General features: G+C 38.1%; 1 protein-coding gene across 1 annotated transcript in view; it reads right to left on the reverse strand.

Annotated features, from left to right (window-relative positions):
• Nucleotides 1–721: 721 nt before the first annotated feature.
• The window catches only part of MINDY2 (MINDY lysine 48 deubiquitinase 2), a 33,044-nt gene continuing 10,522 nt past the window's right edge, over nt 722–23,243 (reverse strand). Inside the window, exons 4-10 of the mRNA XM_027688703.1 lie at nt 20,637–20,795; nt 19,662–19,764; nt 18,930–19,072; nt 11,264–11,437; nt 9,893–10,066; nt 7,811–8,470; nt 722–5,897 (exon numbers count right to left, since the gene is read on the reverse strand). Coding sequence (XP_027544504.1) covers nt 8,348–8,470; nt 9,893–10,066; nt 11,264–11,437; nt 18,930–19,072; nt 19,662–19,764; nt 20,637–20,795 — 876 coding nt within the window. The 3' untranslated portion in view covers nt 722–5,897; nt 7,811–8,347. The remainder of the gene's footprint in view (nt 5,898–7,810; nt 8,471–9,892; nt 10,067–11,263; nt 11,438–18,929; nt 19,073–19,661; nt 19,765–20,636; nt 20,796–23,243) is intronic.

Raw genomic sequence — 23,243 nt, forward strand, 5'->3', positions numbered from 1 at the left:
CTTTCAGGAAAGGTGGGAGGAGAGAGCCCTGATCTAACAGCACAGTCTGTAATTAATCCTACGTGAATATTCACAGCTGACAAATACTGAGGATTAAACAAAAGAAATGCACTGTCTCAGCAAGCACATCACTTACTTTCATGTATTTAATACATCTTCTCTGTTGTCCAGTTCTTAGAAGGAAAACGTGAGAAGTTCAATTTACTGAGTTTTGTTGCAGGAGTTTGCAAGAGAAAGTCCAAGTTCTCAGTGCATTTTAAAAAGTGCATGGATTTGGCTGCAGGCTGTGCTTCACCAGCTGTGACAACACGTGCAGAACCAGCATTTGCTCCAAGAGGAGTTTCTAGTGGCTGATGGATCAAATGGGAAATATGGAAGTTTGTAATCCTAAAAGGCAAAGCTCTAGAGAGGTACAGGAACAGAACTTGAGATGTGACTTTGTTTCTTCCACTACACATCTAGATGTGCATTCCCACAGTTAAAGCTTAATTAAATGAAAAATGTGAGTGTGTATATGTACATATTTCACTTAAAATATTAAAGTAAGATGATGGGGGAAAATAATTAAAAACAAATTGCCAAAACCTGTGAATTTATAAAATACTGAAGAGCACCAGAAGTCTGTCCTTTTCCAGAGTGAGTCTTTGTTGGGTTGTTGGGTGTTTTTAGCATATCATCCAACCTTTTATTATTAGGAAAGAACTTAAATATCTAAATGAAATATTTATTTAAGTTTGCTCACTTTATTTACATACAATGAGTTTCAGAAGACTGTTAACCAAAATAAATCTCAGTTGGGTAAAGACCTTGAACTCTAGAGAGGCTGATAACGAGAGACATTTCTAAAAGGTAACAGAATTTAACAGCTTTGTGGTACACAAACAAAAAGGGGTATTAAGATACAGAACTGGATTTCTCTGAAAATTGTGTTCAAAATTATTTTAACAATTTACAAGGAAAATGTTGTTTCCTTATAGTTTTTAAAAACACATTAATACAATATAAACAATTAAGGCTTTTAAAATGCAAAACATTCAGTAGTTGAACTTGATGCCATTACAGTGCTGGATAATGTGTAACATGATGAAAAGGATTTTAATCACATACATTGGTACAAACGATGCTGCATGACCAGATTTAAACATGTCATGTACCCCTAAAATACCACCTTTAAAAATGTAACTTCTCCCTTGGTAAATCCACAGTGACTTGCATTAGCTTTATTTTGCATTTCCTTTTCAAACTAGATTTAGAGACCAGGTAAACATTGGGTGACTAACAGGCTCACAACTAAATTTAACACAGGAATTGCACAATTCTGGTGGCATCTTGAAGACATTACCAGTCTGGAAGTCTTTGGAACGTTCCTAAAATACATTGGGGTTTTGCGTGTGTGGGGTTGTTTTTAAACATTTCATTGTAAAAAGACCCAGTGAAGGCAGTTAAGACAACAAATACTTAACACTGCAGAACTTGGGGCAGCTTCTGGAAGATTCATTTTTGTGTGTTCCATCAGTGGCTTCTTTAGGAAGTTTACATGTATGTGTAAAAAGTGATAATCAGAAGTTGTACAAATAATAGCTATGCATCTGTTGAGCAGATAGAAGGATAATCAAAAATTATTTAGGAAAACTTTGATAAGAACTTCTTTTGCTGAAAGCTTTAATATGAAAGGTACACCCAAACTGTCATTTAACATTAAAGCTGTGTTGGGTTACTGTGGGGAAACTGCTGCCAGTATTTCTCACTCCCTGATAAATTACTGTAAGGTATTAACATTCTGTGATGTTGTGTGTAAGAACTAATACTGAGCAAGTAGTAACAGATTTAGAATATAATCCTGTGGGATAGGACAAGGATTTGATACTTCCTATAGTTGGAAGTACCACTTGTCAGGTTCGTGAGGCTCGACCTGCACACACTGATCATACATTGCAGAAACAGGGAGAAGACATTCAGAGTGACACAATCTGTCCATACAAGCTGACAGCAACTGTATTAACTGGGCTTTTTTTCTTTTTTTTTGGCAAGTACAAACTGTCTCCAAACCAGAATCCTGCTCATTTCATGAATGTCTGTTCTGTAATTCCCTGACCAGTTGCACTTCTTAACATAATGTGACAGCCTTGGAGATTTCAAGAGTTAACATACAGGTAAAGAAAGCCTTGCTACAACAGATTGGAAATCATTGTACCTGTGGTCACTTTTTTAACGGGTTCTTTAAAGTTATTTTTGCTTGCCAGCCCCTAAGAGAAGGCATGTAAGAAATCCAGAAATACAAACACACTGCTGTAACCTGAGTGTACGGAATGCAAACGTGTGATTATTGCAACTGTTCATGATAAAAAAAAATGCAAAAGCCAAATTCTAAGTAGTTTAAAAATCCACAAGCAGGTTCATTGGTTCACTGTATCCATCTCCAGTGTCTTGAAGGCACCACCTACTATGCTTTTCCTAATAAAAGAAGGATTTTATTTCCACAGCAATATCTTTTCCTACAGTAAATACAACCCAATTTGAATGTCTACCAGGGCTGCAATTGGCCAAAACCCCCCATACTGTTACTTACTCACAGAGTTTTCAAACTTTCAGTGTGAAGGACTTCACTAAAAATTGTAAACAAAACAGTAATTAATATAAACCAGCTCCTTCTGGCTCTGGTTAATCTGCAATAACAAACCCCCTAAAATTAGGAGACCCATTGATGCCCTGACACCAAAATACTAGAGAGAAAATTGGCTTCTTTTTGTTCTATGTTGTTATTTTGGAGTTCCCCAAAACAAGAGATGACCAAACCCAAGGGTGTGCCCATTACTCAGATGAGTTTAGTTTACTGACACACTGGTGTTCCTTATAATTGCAGTTTTGACCCTTTCCTTGGCATTTCCAGTGAGCCAGAACACAAACTAACATAATGTTTGTGTCAAAAAAAATCCCATTTGTCCCAGCTCTTTTAGAAACACATTTAGGAGAAATCAAAAAATGCTAAACTAAGTGAGGTGAAATTTTCCAAACTGCTTGGCATAATATTAACTTTGAAAAGCTACAGCTGCAGTTTTAACTCAGAAAGCCTGTGCAAGTTTTACTAATGGCTTCAACAAGAAAAGAGAGCATGAACTTCGAGAGAAACGAAGCATCACATTATTCCATCCAGCTCTGTGATGGAGAACCTCAGTTTATCTGAGCTAAAGCTTGGGCTCGTCAGACACTGGTGGATCACTCCCCATATTTGTTTCACTTATGCTGGATGGGACCTAAACTGAACTTGGGTCAGCACTAAAGGACAGTTCAAGGGAGCAATTAAAAAAAATAATAAAACTTGGCTGAGTTTGTGTCCCTGTCCACCCCCAAGATCTCTGTACATTTGGCTTCGTGTTTGACTATTTCAAACAATCCCATTGCCTTCACTTTTGGCCCCAAAGAGCTGCAGCCACAGCAGCAGCCCCTGCTCCCCTGGATGCACAGCTGGGCTGAGGGGAGCATGTGCGGTGCCTGAGCTCGTGTTTCATCCACAGACCCCACTGAGAGCAGGAGCTGCCTTTGTTTTTAGCATATTGTTGCAATGCATTATTTCTAAGTGTGGTGTTCCTACTAAGCTGGCAAACTTTTCAGTTACTTTGAGTGCTGGAACTTCGTGTGAATAATTCCCTACAGATTTCCCAAACCTAGCACTCGTTTGTTGGAAATTTTTGTATGCTGTGCAAAGAGGCAAGCATGGGATCTTGAGTTTCTAATGATAATTAACTACTGAATTAAAGGTTTTAACCCTGAAAAACAAGGAATTGCCCCTTTCAGCACATGAAGCTTCTCCATGAACACAAGTAATCCTACAAACCAGAGAAGGAATGATGAAGGCATGTTCTCTAGAGCCAAGTAAAGAGAGCTCAGAGTGAGAGGAGCTGACACTCACCAACACTGAACAGTAGGCAACTGACATTTAATACAAATATTTTGAGTTATCCGAGGGTCAGAACAGCTCATCTTGACTTTGAAGTGTGACAGAGTGAAGAGCAGTGCACACAGTGCCAGCCCCTCGGAAATGAGCGTGCTGGGCATTACCTAGGTGAGAAAATCTGGCCCCTGCAAGCTGTGCCACAGCTATTTGTGTCCAAAATAACAGCACAATTAAGGACAAATCCCTCAACAATCTCAAGAGGTAGCATAGAGATTTTTATGTTCCAGCCTCTCTTTCCTCAGCATTTCCCTGTGGCACTTGCCCATCAAAGCAGGTGACAGCTGAGATTAAATCCATTGCTTTTCTACTGGACAATGATAAGAACAAGCTGTGAACAAGGAGCTACATGGAAACACTGGAGTGAGCACCAGACAGAGCTCTGTGTACATGATTTTGTGTGAGAAAGTGTCACTCACTCCCTGTTCCCACTCAGCACTAACAGTCTAGTGCAGTCATGTTTAATACCAGAAGGACCTGAACTCATCACAACAGGACCTGCCATTGTCAGCCCTTGCACCTGACATTTGCTATCACTGGACTAAGGAACACTTTTCAGTGCTGGATTTTTCTTGTGACCGAGGTCTTGTTTGTCACAGAACACATGGAAGGAATGTGAGCACTACACTGCAGCCAAACTACAGCTTGTTCATTTTGCTCTTCTCTAATATGCCTTCTAAGGAGGATACTGCACCTATTGACATGCATTTCCTGAGGCACCTGCTGTTTAAGGTTACAACTTTTAAAAAGTCTACTTTCATATAAAATAAAGAAGCTCTTAATTCAGTATGTTGTATTTAGGGATGTTGTTCATATAGATTCTCTAATAAGCATCCTAATGCCAAGAGCTGATCAAAGCACTGAGCTAACTTTGGGTTACAGAACCAGCATAGCAGGAAAGAAGAAAGGGTCAGTTAAAAGTACGTCAGCTCCACCTTTTACTCGAGTATTTCCTGCTGAGTGCACAAAAAATGCCATTTCAAGAACTCAAACTGCCTTTTATTACACACTGGAAAAATTTTTTCAAGAGCTTGTGTATCCAAGTTTGAAGGAACATGACAATACTGTGAAATACCAGCTGAGTAAGAGACTGGCTGGCAACCCCTGCTCACACAGAGCCTGGGACCCTCGGGCAGCTCTGCAAGGACACTGAGCACATCACTTGTTGTATTCATGGACAGCTACAAAACACAGCTTTTGCATTGTGTTTCAGTGAATTTTCAGGAATGCTGATTTCATCCTCTGGTGTTACAACCTTCCCTTGGACCTGCTTTGTTGGGTGGCCAATTCCATGAGTGTCACAAGAAGAGTGGTTGTGTTGGAGCATTTACAAAGTGCCTTAGAAAAAACATTTATCGCTGCGGCAGTGCTCAGGTTTTTGCTAATTTTAACAATACTTGTATGTAGCTTTTTTTAATATGTCACAACTATAATGCAACAAACAAAAATTCTGTGATTCTGTTTTCTGTGCTAACTGCTACCTAGTGGAAAACAAGTTCTACTCTACTTTTCTGGACACTTCCATATATATTATGTAGGTATTTGGAGCATGTGCATGCTAAAGTGTATAAACAGATTTAAGGTCTAAATCTGTACCCTTTTGCCAGAACATGAGCTTGAAAAAAAGGCAAATTAAGTAAACAGTCAGAAGTAGATACTGTTTTTCTGGTACTCCATGACTATATTGTGCAATATTGTTTTCCAAGCTCACTGTTATACAAGTAAAAGCAATTCTGTTCGGTTTTGTTGATCCTCAGCTACTGTATGACATTTGCTTTTGGAATGGTTAGTCTCAGCAGGGCATAAATTAAGCTTCCAGCTGTCTTTCATTTTGGATATTAGGAAGCTCATCTGCTTGTAAGTTTTGCTACTAGAATGTTCAACTTGTGCAGAACAATGCCCTAGATTTCAGCAATTCTTTACTTTTTTTCCAAAGCTTCAAGACCTGTAAAGAAAAAAGGATGTTAACAGAGGACTGTTTCCATAGCATGCCTGCCATCTCAGATACCCTGAAACCCTTTTCTCCTTTATTGAAAGAGAAATTGAATTATCTGGGAGTCCCAACTTCATGATGAGCATTGCATTTAACTCTTCTTCCTCTGTGACCAAGTGGCAATAATTCCTGTAATTGCAGGATATTGGGTTTCAGGCACATCTGTCTGGAAGTGGAAATGTTACATGAATTCTTCTAATATGAGCAAGTATCTTAGGCAAAGAGATATATTCCATAACCACAACAGCTAGATTTGTTCCAAAAGGAGTTTAACGTGGCAATACTGTCACTGAAAATAATAACAAACACTTAGCTTGACATATTTATTTTTCAAGGTCAATAAATAAATGTAAATACACAAATTGGGAAAAAATCTTAATAACAGAATGTTTTTAAACAACATTCTGGCTTTAAAGTCTCTGTTATTGACACTATTGGAATAGTTTCTCAACTGCTTAAAATAGCTAAGTGATTATGTTGGTGATCCTCCATCACATTAATTTGTTTGAAGAAGTTAGGCTGCTGCAAAGGAAAAAAGACATCAACCTTTGCTTTGACATAGAAAATGGTCTGAACTGCACACATTAAGTATTAAAATTACTTTTCTGGGTGTGACTTTTCTAAAGAAGAGACATTTTAAAATGCACAGTTTGCATTAAGACCTCCTACTGTTCATTACTTCATCATTATAAAAGGGAAATTGTAACAAAAATGAAAAAAAAAAACAAACAAAAGAGGAAAAGGCATGGAAGAAAAGTGATAAAAATTGGCCCTTTAGTTAGTAAGACATTCTTCCTTTATCTAATTTTCATTCTAGGTAGATGACAGATGTGTGTGATGGCTGGTTCCCATCACTGCAGCAAGTGCTCCAAAGAATTTTAAAACAGCTTTTTACCGATGGACTCTCATCAGACACCAACAGACCCTCTCCAAACTCCTGAACCCAGGAATGTCCCATTCCACCTGGCTGCCTTAGCTCTCCCAGGTTACTGTGTGTGAGTGCTAAGGCTGAGAGCCCAGGAGAAGCAGCCTTTTTCAAAAGTATCTACATATTGCTAAATAGAAATTTTTATCAAAAGGTTCAGCAAGAAGGTAAATTGTTACTGATTTCATGGAAGTGGAGGAAGATTTGTGGTTCCCTCAAAATTCATCAAGTGTTCGGTTTCTGCATTCTATAAATACTACAAGACACAACATGTTTATTTGGTTCCCATAAATTAGAAAAATCTGGTTTCCAAAAATTCTAAATTAGTGATTTAAAAAACAAAATATTACACCTGACCAGCTTCCAACCCATCTTAGAGAGCAGCTTCACTGCTCTCTCACCCTTCAGAAGTGTGCTTATTTTAAGAATACACAATTTATAAAACAAACAAATAAAGTGTGTTTTTAACTACAGTACACTTGCTTAAATACACAAGTGGACACGTTAACGTCATGTTAAAGTTCAAGGTACTTCTGGAAAAAAGGCAGATAGTTAGTTATTTTAACTCTGCATTCTTATATAGAATATAAGGATTATTATAGACCTTAGTTTCCTCTCATCATTTATCTATCATATGGAGAGGTCAATAAATAAAAGCTTATCTGGTCCAGTTTACCTACAAGAGAAAAAATAATAAAGAAAAAGAAGTTACCTATAAAATTACTTGTTTAACCCTGATAACATCTGAGTTGCCATACCCAGTTTGTAATTGCAAGAAAAGCAAACAATATTCATCTTGCTTATTAATAAATGCCCCATTTTTGTATGACAATTTCTGTGTGATGCCTATCAAGTCACATACTCTTGGGGCAAGAAAGCTGGCCAGGAGATGCAGTGAGAGCAGTAACAGTATAAATCTGGGTTCAGAAAAAGAACATACCAGATCCAGAAGCAAAGAAATCTGGACACACTGAGGAGGCAGTGCCCAGCTGTCACTTGGGCTCCTGTGTCATGAAGACTATACCCAGCCTAAGATATAGCTTCAGAGCAGGGAAGGAACACAGAACTCTGTTGTGCTCGTGTACAGACTTCAGGGAAAAGCCTTGCCCCAAATGAATGCCCTCCCTTGTTTAGAGCAGAAGAGAAGATAGCTTACTGACTGATGGACAGGGAATGGATGTCACTGGGACACGGGACTCGCCATGATTGGTGTGTTCAGCTACAAGGTGCAGTATTTTTCTGACTGACTCAAAGCACAGCCGCGTCCAACTGTGATTTGGGATTCCCTGGTGGGCAGCTCGCACTCCGACTTTGAAGGAAGTCTGTGATTGTAACAAAGTCACCCATCCTCTTGGAACAGGAACAAAATCCATGGGGTAATCAGGCACAGGCGGCGTGTAACAGGTTTGTCTTCCTTTGTACTCCTTGGTTTTGCTTCCGAGGACATGCACTGGGCTCCAGAGTGACCCCTGTTCTGTTACAAGAGAACACAGCTGTTCTTCTCTTTCTCCTTCTCCTTCTCCCGAGGCTCTTTCCGTTTGCGCTCGTTGCTCCCGGATTGTCTCGCGCTGGCTGGAGAAGCAGCACCTGGCACCTGCTGCTGTGGAGAAAAACAAAACTGTCAATAAACACATTATTGTAGAGGCAGCCTGAAGTGTTACTGTGTGTCCAAGTTCACAAACACAAGTTTAAATGTTCTGCAAACCAGCAGAATTCAGGTAAGGGCTTTTTTTATAAATACTCCAGAACCTCCACAAAATCCGCTGATTTCTAAACAATTAAGTCAGCTGGAAATACATTTCAAGGCCTGTGTGTCCCTTCTGTTGTGTCCACATATTTAGATGTTGTTTCAATAATAAAATAGAGCTTCAAGCATTTTCTGGCACTTCTGTGTTACTGTACTGGAATTTTTTCCCGATTTCTTTTATAAGAACATAATCCACATTTCAGAATTTACAGAGTCAAAGTGTTGGTTTTGACAGTGAGATATGGCAAAACAGCAGCTTTTTGTGACCAGGAACTCATTAAGAACTTGGCAAGGGGGTTGGCAGACAAAGGCAACATAAGTTTTGTTAATTCATCATCTATTCCAACTGTTACCCGTTCACAGCTGCAAATGAGCAGCAACCTGTTCAGCAGGTTCTTCAGTTCTTTCGACCTTTTTTCAGCCAGCAGTAGTGAATCTGTGTCTTAGAAGCAGCTACTCGTGGTTCTATTAAAGCAACAAGCAGTGGAAATAACACAACTTTTAACTGTCAAAATTCTTGTTTCATGCTTGTCAAACATCAGATAATGGTTCTGAATTGCTCCAGGCCAAAGTTTCAGCCTTCATACACATCATTTCTTACATATTTGTAAATAGAAGCAGTTCTAAAGGTCTTCAGTTGTTAAGAACTCCCTGAATCCAGAACACCAACTTAAACATTGCCTCTTGCACAGAAGATTCAGTTAAATTGCATTTTTGTAGATACCTGTGCATGAATCCCATTTTCAAAGCATTTTGAAATCAGCTGCTTATGGTGGGTGTGGGACAGAAAGGTGTACTGGGAGAAACTGTCCACTGCCCAATTTGAAATGACTGAATAGATTCACATGATATCATAGACAGAACCACCTAAAAACATTCAGCAACAAACTTCTGCAAGACAAAGCTTCAACTGCTATCAACAAATTCTTATTTGAATGCTCTTTAGCAAGTAATGTAAAATACCAGCTAACACCACCTTTGTAACCTTACATATGAACTCATCCCATCGTTCCAACTGGGATGAAATGAATGAAACCCCAGTTTAGAAGGTTAGGGCAGCTTTAAAGCACTGCAGTGTCAGCAGCTGCTGCATCTCCATGCACACTGCAACAACCAGCACATTCCTAGAGACTCCTGTATTCCCCTTGACATTTGCTGTACAGGATGTGAACAGTCTCACCAGGCTGAAACATGGACACACACAGGTTGTGTCTGTGCAATTAAGGTAGTACTCTCTCAAATTCATGATCATATTCTGTAATGCTGCTTTCTTACCTGGACCTGAGCAGCTGCTTGTTCTTGCTCCTGATAGTACTGAGAAGCTCTCCTGTCCTCCTCTTCCTGGAGCTTCTTGGCTAGTTCTAGGTCACTGATTCCTTCTGGGATCTGTTCCCAGTTAATCTCTTGGCTTTGCTGCTCTTGTTGTAGAGACAATGCCATCAGATAATCCTAAACAGGAAACTTGGTTATTAATGCTCTTTCACACAGAAAAGAGTCAAGTCACATCAAGTGAAATTTTCAGCACGTGCTGCTACACAGCACCATCCCTCTTCTCCCAGCCTTATCTTCAAAGGGAAAACAGGAATTTGTTTCAGAACCATTCCATAACCTCAACTGCACAACAGCTGCTTTAGTATCTCCTCTCACAGCACCTACATCCCATCAGAGAAAACACAAAAGCTAATTAAAAACCTGTGCTTTCAGGTTTATATTCCATTACCTGAACAGCAGCAGAAGACAGTGCCAGCTCATACGAGTTCTAGGAAGAACATTTTGAAGCTGTCACTTTGTAATTTTCTCTAATTAACACTCTGATTATGCTTGACGGAGTATCTGTCCCCACTCCACTGAACAATGCTGGGAATACATTAGGAACACCAACTCCTCAGCAGATGAGAAAATCAAGTGTAGTTTTGCATATAACCAAACAGCAACTCAAAATATTACCAGCCCTGTTACCTCTCCCAGACTTTTATTCTGCAAGAGAGATGCAGTGCTTGAATTTATTAATAAGCATCTTATTAATATTCCCCCCAGTATTTAAAAAACATTAATGCTGATAATTATGAACTTATGCTTGTTCAGAATGTAAGAACTCCAAGGAGCTTGGTCTTGCCATGCACTTGTGCATGAACTGGTCCAACTCAGACACGGGTTGTACCTGGGACATGTGCCCCACCTCAGACATGACTTCTGCCAACTCTGGATCTCACCAAGAGTAACAAACACCCACCACAGCACACAGTGCTGAGGGGTTTGTCCTACAGTCAGCCAGTGGGCAGAAGGCAAAGTTCAGTCATGACAATATTCATGAGCTGAAAGGTGTTTGTTGTGGAGGACAAGTTCCACAGTCTGGTTCTGTTCCCATACACAAGGCACATGGGACATTTCCAAGTTTTTTGCACAAGTGGATTCCAAGAGATTAAAATAGTTTTCCAAACTATTCAGTTGGTCTCACTGAAAGCATATTAATACTTTCAAGTAGCACTTTGGAGAAGCCCAACCTTATTATCTAAAGGATATTTGACAGTCCCATACATGCATGAGTACACACCTGTGTAATTATACTCACATATGACTAAAAATAAGTATTAACTGTTATATATAGCCACAAGCAAACAGAAAAATACCCCAGAAAGGCAGTACCTGATCTATTTGATCCTGCTGCCCTCTGTAGACTGTCTCAGGGTCTGATGGAGGCCGTAGGTGGAATTCAGAGTCACAGAAATTGCCGTCCCCATCCACGTTGTGTAAGCTTTCCCAGACAACCTTCTCCTCTGTAAGAAAGCCCTGGTCTGTCACCAGCAGGTAAAGCTGACCCTGTGCAGAACAAAGAAAAGGTGTAAAACTAAAAAAATTACCTTTTACAATCCAAGTGGCAGAAACAATCAGGTAAAACAAATGTTGCGTCCCAATAAAACGTTCATTGAGAGTTTTGAGCAAGTTTAAAAATTAAATGATTAAGCTTACAGCATTAAACAACTAGTATGCATTGCTAAATTAACAGCCATACAATTTCTGTATTCCATCTTGTAATTTTTCCTTCTTAATGAAAGTTCATATTGACTAGAAATTAATATAAATGTGAATATATATAAGAACAAATATATTGATAAACATCAAGCTATATACCTTGATAGCTCCTTGGAAACACACCTGGCAATGAAAAATTTCAGTCCCAGGACAAATCACATTAAACTCCAAGGGTAAGACAGGGAGACAAAGGTGATCTTTCCACATAATCCAAGAGGCATTACCTCAAAATGACCACATCTCAGACTTCATGGGTTAGAATAGCTTTTGATAGAATTTGAGGTCTATTTCAATTGAAAAATGTAAATTTAGGATTCCTGCTATGACTTGTCACCAAAAACTGCTTTTGTTGTCATTTTAATGTTTTTACAGTTCCATAAGGCCAAATTTCTTGATTTCCAACTCTGAAATTATAAACTGGGCTGGTCTGGGAGTGAAGGAGACAATACAAACAAGTTCAGATGCCAAGGCACAGGAAGGATGAAATGCAAGCTTAGGTTGAAGGAATGGGAGAAGAGCTGAAATCAAGGGGAAATTACCAAAGCAGGCCTCAGGTAAAAGGAGATGGTGCTGCATGTTTGAGGGATAGCAAAGCAGCACAAAAAAATTCCCTCTTTAAATTTCTATTTAAATCAATCCATTTAATTTTATCCTACCCTTTTTATACTGCTTTGAAAAATATACTCCAAATCAAGAATGTCATTACTGACCATACAGCACATTAAGACTGAGGCTTCCATTAGTATTACTGAATGTACCAGATCAAGATATTCAATGCAAAACTTGTTGCAGTGGTTTAGCTGTAAAAATCAAAGCAGTTTATTGTGACATCCACAAAAACTTACTACCTGTATTACAGCAGCACACAAAGGGTTCTCAAAGATCACTGGGCTAAAGATGTACCACAGCAAGAGGCAGATCCTGTCCTAATGATTTCACAGATTTAACAGGCCAGAAGTGGAAACATCATCCATATTCAACACATACAGGATGAGCTCACTGATTTCTCTTCAGCCATTAAACAACTGTCTAAAAGAGATGCTGAAATGACCATCAGATCTCTCCAATCCCACATGTTCACAGCCATCCCTCCTGCCACTGGGAGGGCACAGCAGAAAAAACAGGATTTGAAGACTCACATGCAGCAGTTATTCTAATAGGACCTAATATCATAAGATGCACTTGTACAAAGAGCCGAATAGAACAGATAAATAACTCCAAACAAAACACAGACAACACTACTACATGTTCAAGCTTCGGAATGGAAGTTACCCCTACAGACATAAATACAATTGTCAGCAACAAGTCTGACCACATAACATGATCTAAGGAATCACCTTTCCCTTGGAAACCTGCTTAAAAACTGAATGTGACTCCTGATGCTTAAAAATCACCCAAGAAAGCAAAAGGATGTAATTTCAGAACATTTCCAGTTTGCACAGAATACCTATTTCACAGCAGCTCATATATAAGATGACTTTAAAAAGTTGTAAAAAAAAAATAATAAAATCCCAGAATGTTTAAGGTAAGTGTATTTGAACCTTTTAAATTTTATTTTGACCAATATATTGATTCAAACAAAACCTAAAAAAGGTGTTTGTGTGTCAGGTTTTCCTCTATTATGCCACATATTTTTAATTACTTTGTAAATAGCCCATAAGCTGTGTAGCTTAGTAATAATACTGAAATAGGAAAATGTTACTGCTTTCACAATCTCCAAACTATTACAAAATGAGTTTTTCTACACACAGATATTAAGGTGTATCATTGCCTTGATGGGATTAGAATCCAGTATCTGTCATCCAAAGACAGTTTAGAGCTAACAATTGTTTGACATAGAGAACTGTTTCAATCAAATAAAATTCATATTTTTCCTTTGTTTTTAAGACTTTCTCAGTTGAACTGTACCTGAACACTGATTGAAAAAAGTCACGTTAAATAATGAATTTAATACAGCTCCCTAATGAAAGGCAATAAACTGCATTGCTACCCCCAACACCTACACACCACCACTCTACTTCCAACACCAATTGCATGGTTTAAAACGTGCTGCTTCCCTTGAACAAAACCCAGCAAACCAACAAACACGGGCTCCCCAGCCCTTGGCAAGAGACAGAGTTCCTGTTCAGTTATTGGAATGAAAGAACAATGGGAAAGCACAGGTCAGAGATCCAAAGTCATCTTTCTTTTGTTTTTTATCAAGTGCTCTGATCTCTACTTTGTCTCAGTATAATTTAAATGAATTTCTCAAAATACCAAACAGGACCCTCACAATATTGTAATATTCATTTTTCGCAATAATTGGACAACTTTCATACACAAAGGAAGAGGAGTCAGCTCTTTTTCTCTAAAGTATATTGTAGCTACTCATCTCTACAGACATCAATCTTCCAGGAACTTCCATGGTTCTATTCCTTGTAGGTGCCACAAGCAAAGGGAGGCCATGTCTCCAGGCTGGTTTTGCAGGCACACTGTTAAAGCCACGCATGTTCTCTTCCCAAAGGCTCCCAGGCCACCTCCACTGGCACAGCCAAATTCCACCCAGGGGATCTTGTGATTCCAGAAAAACCTTTCATCATATGACCTTCACGCTGCCTCTAAATTTGAGCTGCACTAAATAAAGCCCTGCCTGGTGCCAGGAACCAACCACCCTTCCCCAGCACTTGGCAGATCATGGGATCAGCCTGGCTGCTGGGAGACAGGGACACACCACCTACACCCGAGTGTTCCCAGCTCCACACCGGCACCCCACCAAAGCTGCTGCACTCCAGCTCCACTCAGGGCAACGCACGAGAAGAACAAGGGAATCAGGAAGAATTATTGAGTGTAGAAACACTTATTTACACTGAACTAAAAACCTAGGAAGGAGGCTTTAAAAAACGTAAGAACAGAACGTGTTTACTACTTAACAGATCATGGTTCTGATTCCACATCTGCTTTCTAGCCCGAGGTAAAGCTGAAACAGGATGATCAGCACACAGGTCATGCAATGAAGGTAAACAATGGATATAAATATGTTTTTCAAATACACCTTGCCAGGGACAGTACCATGTTTGACAAAATGTTTCTACCTTCATAAAATCTGAACTGACCGTTTCTAAACTATTACCAGCTTATCTTTTAGATTTATTTTTAAATGTGTGGGGTTTTAATAAATACCCAGTCTCCTGGGCTAACACTGCCCCCCCAAAATACAAGCACATAATATACAGCAATAATATCTACTACTAACTGTTGTCATTAGGGAGTAAAACACAAAGTCTCAAGTGCATAACTATTGCAATAAACTGTGTCTACAACAAAGTTATGAATAATTATTTATCCTAAGAATCAATGTCTAGATATTGTAGACCAATGCCCAGATTTTATAGTTTCGCATATAAAAACCTTGAAATAAAGCTAAGGATAAAAGCAAGATTATTCTGCTGAGCAATTGTCTCCTGGTTAGCACAGAAAGCTCTCTGAAATGCAGATTAGGCTGCAGGTGATGTTACTGGTCACTAGAGGACCTTTCCTGGGCTAATTTCATAACCAGATTAAATCATTAAAACTAATGCTTTTAAACTACTTGTTCTAATGCCAATTACCAAGTTACCAGCAGTTGAGAAAACTGAAAAAGAAAACCAAACACGTGTCCAGTAGTTTCATACAGTAAAGAGAAATAATTTAAGCCTTATCTCTTAAATTCTATGTAAATATTCTCTTGGATTTCTGGGTCAGACCCCTTGGTTTTTGTGAGGGTGTTTGAAGTTGACCTGAATGAGTGCTGGTTTTCTAATATTAGTCTATATAAATGCTTTAACTGGTAGAGAAAATTAAGGCTTTTTTAAAAGCATACTCCATTTGATTCAACAGAGTAACCCTCAAAATAAAAACTCTACACTTACTAAGAAATGAAAAAATATTTAACCATGTTTCTAAGCAGTTATATCCACTGCCTCTACTGTGCCAATATTAAATGCCCAAGAAAAAAAGTACAATTATTGCTATGAAATATACTTTGTATTGGAATAAAAGTCTCTGCTGAGTTCTGAGGCAGAAACCTAACATTTATAAACTAGAAAACACACATACTTAAAAATCCAAACAGGTGTCTTGATATTTTTCAGTAAAGAAAACAGGCTCTATTACAAACAAGTCGGTGGGAAAAACATTCCAACTGAACTAAGATCTTCTTACCAAACTGATCCCCTCTTTACAGTCCTGTTTTTCCTTGATCTAGGGAATTACCATTTGATGTATTTATTATCTGCATAATGAAAAGCAAAGGCAAAAAAATAAAATCACATTTTTAACTCCTGAAAATTATTACTGCATAATCACATGAGCCAAGACTATTAATATGCAATTAAAGGGACAGGAAGTAGAAAAATAAATACTTGGGCAAAAGGACAATGTATCAAAATCCAAGTCCTTTCACTAAAATATCAGCCTTAAAAAAACCCACACTGAACTTAAAAAAAAATCCCCAGTGTACAAGTCACTGTCTCAGTTGTACATGAAAGCTGCCTAATAAAAGTTTAAGCATTAGTTTCATTAGAATAATAATTGCTAATTACTCAAAGGGTATTTCTAAAAATACATGAATTTTATTACATGGACATAATTTATTAAATGTGTAATTCCCTTTTCATTAACTTTGTAACTGCTTTGTTTATATGTTTCCATATATTGGTTTGGAGGGACAAGAGGGAAAAGCAGTGTTAGAGAAAGACAAAATAATGGCATGGTTCTTGTCCTAAAAGTTCTACATTTCCTTTTCTCTGATATATGTTGTGTCTTCATTTTTCCTAACTGATGGACTTCTGGACTTTCCACAGTCCAGCTGCAGCTGACTACTGCTCAAACTCCATCTGCAGAACGAGCATTAAAAACAGTGAATGGAAAGAATAAAGCAGTTGAAAAACCTCAACTCTGTGGCAACAATGCATTTGGCACTCCCATGAGTATGTTGGAGCTTCACAATTTCTGGAGAGCTGATCTTGGCTAAAAGCCCAAGTCAAGGCTGTTTCTGACTTTCTTGATGTGAAAGATCACCTAGTCACACCTACTGCAAACAGCTGGGCAGGTCAGATGCAGCCAAAAGAGTTACTGCTCTATGGCCTTTACATATAAACTAAAAATTATTTTCTGTCTTCATTAAAAGAGTTTCTTGATATCTCAAATTCTGTAATGTACCACTCACCAGAAATCCAAAGCAAAATGAACACTGTTTAAAAGCAAGAACCTCAGGAACTAAAAGCCTGAAGATAACACAGAAATTAAATACTAGCTGCAAGTGTGGTCACCATATTGACCATGAAAAACAAGAATGGCCCATATTTCAAAACTCAGCATTTCAGAATTCTAAGATTTCTGAAAAAGGACAAGATTAAAATCCCTGTGACTTAGCAGCAGTAAACCTTAAATACACAAACAAATAATACTGTTCTTCAAATATTTTAACTCAGTATTTCTTAGGATTTGGATTTAGTTCTTACAGGTAAAATTCAGACACAGATTTTTACTCGCTGCTTTAACCTGTTCTATATTATGAATATTAACTCATTGAAGTGTTGCATTTTACTTCCCAAAGGAAGAAGGACTTCAACTGAGAAGTACGTGTTTACAACTATGAAGCTGATAAAGCACAGACAACACACCAAGTTTGGGCCTTTAATCTAAATACTGAGCTGCAGAAGACTACAAACAGTCTACACCTTACAAAAACAGTCTCTATTTATAAGCCACAAGGTCAAAGTAATACTCACTGACTGTACTTAATATAAGTATTTTAGATTTTAGAAGTTTTAATAATAGCACAAAAAGGCATGGTTTCCTTAAATATTTTATCTGGAATATCCTTTAGATGAAGTAAAGGGGGTATCCTGCATCTCTAGGTACCATTTGTATCCAGAAAGTGCAGCTGTACTTTGATTTAGTATTTTCCTTTTTAAAACCAAGTGGCTTTGAGGTTGGGGTTGTTCCCCCTGCCCTCATCCCCCATAATAAAAGCAAGCATAAAAGAATGTACAGGCTTGATTCACAAGCTACTACCAGTTATTACAAGAACTAAATTTAGAAGAATAGAGAGAAGCAAAACTGTACTTAAAATTGTGACTTAAATGAGCTGCCTCAGGAAGTATAATGTTTGACCATAAACAGACACATTTCATAGTTTTTTGGTTTTTAAATGGAGGAAGGGAGGAGAAAGCTCCTTTTACCTGCCCTACTGCTTTAGGAGAGTGGCACTGTACAAAGATTTAAAACAGATCTCAGATGTGCTCTACAAAGCTATCAGAAAACCAGATTTGTTACCTGCCTGTAGAGTTAATAATTATTTATCAGGACTATTCAGACCTTTAACTGAGCTTGTAAGGAGTTATTCAAAATGCCCAAGATAAGCATTGACAGTCAAGAACAACAGAGGGAGAAAAAAGCACTAGTATGACAAATGAACAAGTGCCATTCACATGTGGGCCCTCTACCTTTCTGCATGTCACACACCTCTCTTTTTTCACAAATACAAGCATACATGCAATTAAATTCTTATTTAATAACATAATCAAAATATAATTTCAAGAATTCTATACAACGGTAAAAATTCAAATACTATGATCTTAGTAAAGGCAAAGTTGTTTTAGAACAAAGATGCTCAGTAGATAGCTGTAAACTTGCCAAGCCAGTGGCATCCATTCCATGGAAGAAGGAGTTCCTGAAGCACTAACCAAGTTGACACCTGCTTTTTGTATCCAGGAATACTCCTTTCACAATTCCCACCATTTTACTTCTCCAGATTCAGATTAAAAAATAATCTTTTTCCTAACAAAGGGAACAGATGTTGTAGCTCATCTCAACTTCTCCAAACATCTGGTATTTTGAACACCGTGATGGAGCTATTCATCTACTGGCCCAAATGTAAAGCAAAGTTTTAGATCCTCAGAAACAAGAAATTCAGTAAATTAACCTTATCATTGCCAATCACAAACTTCAAGTAAATTTAAGCCACGTAAGAAGTGTATGTCATTACACATAAGCACAAAGAGTTAACACAGGCAGCAAGCTGAACATAAAGGGAAGAGCTACAAGAAGATTTAAAGCAATAATGGATCCTGGTATCTAAACCACTGTAATCAATAATTCATAAGTAACGTTTGCTACAGACCTTACATTCACTGTAAGCCATATTTACATGGAACAAACTGGAATTTATTTCTACCTTAAGACAGCGGAAAAATCAAGATTTGCTTTGAAACAAGAACACGAAACAAAACAGTAAAGACAAGAATGTTGCATATACCTTGTATTTGGTCATGGTGCTAAAATGGTTGTTCCTGAAGAACACACAAAGCTCTCCCTCCTGGACAGCTGAAGTCAACTCACACAGTCCATGGTATGTCAATTGTGTAGCTGTGTTATTTAGAAACTGCTCAGCAACAAACCCTACAAAGCAACACACAATGTTATGCATGTCTGTTCCACACTTGCTAATACAAAAGCTGGTTACAACAGCAGTATTTTTCCTATCTCCCCCCCTACTAAGATGCCCCCATATTGCCACAAATCTAAGGGAACACATTCAGGGAGGAGAAAACAAGTTGAAAGTTCTAAAACCACAGCATTGTAGAGAACCCTCTCATGTTCAGAAATGCTGTATCCACTTCTAATACTACTGATTTTTTTCCTTGTTGTCACATACTATATAATTCGTATTCTAATTAGAGGAGATAATGCAGAGCTGAGCTGCAACCTGAATGCTGCCCATACCACCTTTCCATAAAGGGAATTTCTCTCACGCTTTTGAAGAAGTACATTGAATGGATCAAGGGAGTGCACCTGATTCTTGTTTCAGAAATTGCATCACAGAAGTTTAGAGGATAAGCACAGTGCTGTCTGCCAGCCCAGGGAAAGCAGCTCAGCAGGCAGGATGCAGCTCTTCACACTTGTATCTCTACATAGCAAGACCCACATGAAAAATCTGTAACTTGGATTTGTCAGGCTACTTTAATAAAGCATAAAAAATGTTACCCACCTTCACTAACCAGTTCACTGTTGTCTGACTGTTTACAAGAAATTATCTTCTCCACCAGCTGATTGTAACTGCAGTTACCAACTGCTTTTACTATGTCAGCAACCTGGAGAGGGAAGGAACAGCACACAGAACAGAGAACTTACCTCTGTGAAGGACAGAACACAACTGCAAGCCTATGGCAATTACTCATAAGAAAATAAGAGTTCAAAGAGAGGATGTTATCCCCCTTTGGTCTAGTATTTACCAGACCAAAAAGTTTTAGCCCAGAGTGTTACATATTTTGGTGTCTCAGATCCCATGTTAAATGTTTAAGTTAACCCTTAGCATCAAAAGCTGTTGCTAAATCAGAGGGAGGAGAGAACAGGGCATCATTTGGATCAGTGGGGCCAAGGGGGACTCCAAGGGGTAAGAGAACAGCGACTCTCACCAACAAGGCATGAAAAAAAATCTGAGGCAGATTATTCCAGCCAAACTCACCAATATTCCCCTAATTAAACAGTACCACTGTCCTGTTTGTTAAATAATATAATTAAAAATAAATTATATGTTTGTCAAACATGCAGTTCTCTCCAATCAATTCTACCATCCTTATTTCTCAAAAGCAGTGCCTAGTAAATCAGAATTAAAGAAAGGAGGAAAGTAACCTTGCATTCTTCCCAAGTGTTCTCTAATAAGCCTCCAAAAACTACGACTGGGACACTCTGTTTGGTGACTTATCTCCCTCAGAAAAACAATTCTCATTTACAGCCATAGAAGGCTTTTCAAGTAGTTTGATTATAGACCTGGGCTCTGCAAAGTTCCTGCACTAAAAACACACACACAGTCTGTATTCCCTCCTCAATTTTTCTCACTAGATTTACAAAATCCATTACCATAATCATTACTGACTTGTTAAAAATCTAAAATGTTCCCCTCCCACGAATAACATTCCCAATAACTTATACTCTGAGTTATTAAAAAAAAAAAAGAAGTTACCTGAGGATCCACTAACCAGCCGTGGTACAAGGGGATGTCAAGAAGATCAAAGACGATGCATTCAGGTGTGTATTCGAACACTCGAACACCTGTAAACTTCACATTGACATCCAGACCCGTCTGCAGCTTATGGAGAATGGCCATGGCATCACTCATGTTCTGACAGCACAAAAAGAAAAAAACAGGTGACCAAACAGAGCTTTGGACACTTGATGGTTACTCTTGCAACTCCTAATCACATAGTATTCATCGATTCAACACTTAAAAAAAACTGTACAGAAGGGGAAATCACCTAAACAGTTGTTTCAATGCTTATTTACATAATTCATTCTCCTTGTGCCAGAAGATATCTGAAAAATAAGAATTCTCCCCCCAATCAACTGTATCTGACTGTTTCTTCTTCTAGACCCATAAGCTGTTTTTAGGCAGCTCCTGTTGCTTTTAGCTCTATTTCCCATAGGCACAAGCCAGATGTTGGCAAGAAAATGGAATTATAAGGGAAGCTACAAGGGACTTTTCTTGAGGTTTCTTAAGTCCTGCCTTATAAGTCAAGCTGAAGTACTTGCCACTACATAATAAATGAACAAAACAAATATCTACACATATCCACCTGCCAATTCTAATTTCAGGGTTCAGCACTTGAAGTGTTGAACAATTAAGACTTTAATTTTTTTCTGTTTCATAAGAAAAGTTTGCTATCTTATTTTGGGCAGACCTTTAAATGGCCTGTAGATTCTATTGTGGAAACAAGTCATGAAAGTAGCACTTATTACAGCATTGATCCCAATGGAATCCTAAGGAGAATTATCAAGTTATGAAGAGCCAATCACACAAAGCAAAGATGAGCCAAAGAAAAAGTGCTTTGTGAGACGGTTCTCTTGGACCAACAGACAAGAAAATTTCCTGACACGCAGGAAAAAGAATTTTCCACCAAGTGAGAAGATTCCACAGAGAGTATCATTAGTAAGTATGTGCAGAAAATGCAGGGAAACTGAGGCACTTTTTGTTTGTTGTTTGTTTGGGGTTTTGTTGGGTTTTGCAACATTCTGTTGCTTAAGAGGAATTCAGGCTTGCAACAATGAGAACAAAAACCATGACAAAAACCAGAAATACAGTTTGGACAGGAGATGGAGACAGAAAAGATTCACAGATCAAGTTAATTGGTTAGAGACAGTGGCCTCTGTTGTCTTCTGATCCAGTACCTGCACTTGAGCATAGTTACAATGAATGAGTTTTAATGCTTACAACCCTTTAACTGCATTGTTCTGTCAGTGTTCTGTTACCAGGAAGGTAAAAGCTCCCTCTACTTTAGTACATGTTGCATCATCCTACTGACAATTTTGCTGTCACAAGATATAGAATTTAGCAAGATTTATAAGTAATTCTCAAGACTAGCTGAGACTTCTTTTAAGAAAGTTTTTATCATTATAATAGCAAAGCAAACCACCTGAACAAGTGCATGTCATTAGTAGGGACCAGATATCAAGCATGAAAAAAAACCAACTATCAGAGGTATTTTGAAAGAAATTTTGTTACACTCTTACTCTGCTAAAAGAATAGGAAGTCTATACTAAGTCAGCCACTAGTCATCACAAATTCAGATCATACATCTACAGACAATAGTTGCATTTATTTTGTAATGTTTACTTTGCAGATGAAGCAGGATTACATCAAACTGACCAGAAAACCACAGAAGTTTCTCACTACATTTTCAACAGTATCATTTCTACTTTAGCTATTTCTGCACCTTCAAAACAACTTAGAAGATTCCCAGAACAGAAGGTTTCTTTAAAATTACAATGAAATATTTAAGGTATGTGACATATATGCAGTAAACCCATATATTTGAGCATAAGAAAGCTATAGAGGTTGTACTTTCAGCAGGCATATAGTTTTCATCACCCTCCTGTACGTTGATTATAGTTATAAACCTTCTACAGCCGAGAACTGTGTGCAAAAAGCAGCCAATTTTGTTATTACAAAAGTGATTCCTATAATGTGACACAAATCAATCCCAAGTTACTCGATTTGGTTTTCAACACTGAATAAGAGCAAGAAAAAAAGGACTTAATAGTAAAACAGAACTAGCTTGAAACCTACCACCTATAAAAAACTCAAATCACTTTTCCGTGAGTTACCAAAAAACCAGCCATGACTACAGACAGAGCTGCAAAAACTTGCTCCAAGACAGTATGCACTGCATCAATATTTTTTTAAACTAATATCTTTAGCATAGAAAGACTTCCCTGATGATAAACAGTGGTCAGTTCAAATAACATTGCCTTTCATAACGTGGAATTAATCTCTTTTTGTCCATCACTATTAAGAACAAGACCTTTCCCTTGCTCAGTTTACACGCTCAGAGAAACTCTGGCAGGCAGCACAGAGCAGAGCACTCTGAAGACTTGTAAGAGAAGACTTCAAAAAGCAACCACCCTGTTATATACTTTTATTTGTACCTTTGTGTTACAGTTCCTCAAAAAAATCCAAATTCTTACATTCATAACAGGCAAAAAAAAAATCATTTTTTGTGTTAACAGATACTGAGCACTAACAGAAGTATATATAAATAAAATATACATAAAACAAGAAACTACAAACAATGAT

This window comes from Neopelma chrysocephalum, unplaced genomic scaffold (genome assembly GCF_003984885.1).
Source record: "Neopelma chrysocephalum unplaced genomic scaffold, ASM398488v2 Primary Assembly neopelma1_75, whole genome shotgun sequence".
Classification (NCBI taxonomy): Eukaryota; Metazoa; Chordata; class Aves; order Passeriformes; family Pipridae; genus Neopelma; species Neopelma chrysocephalum.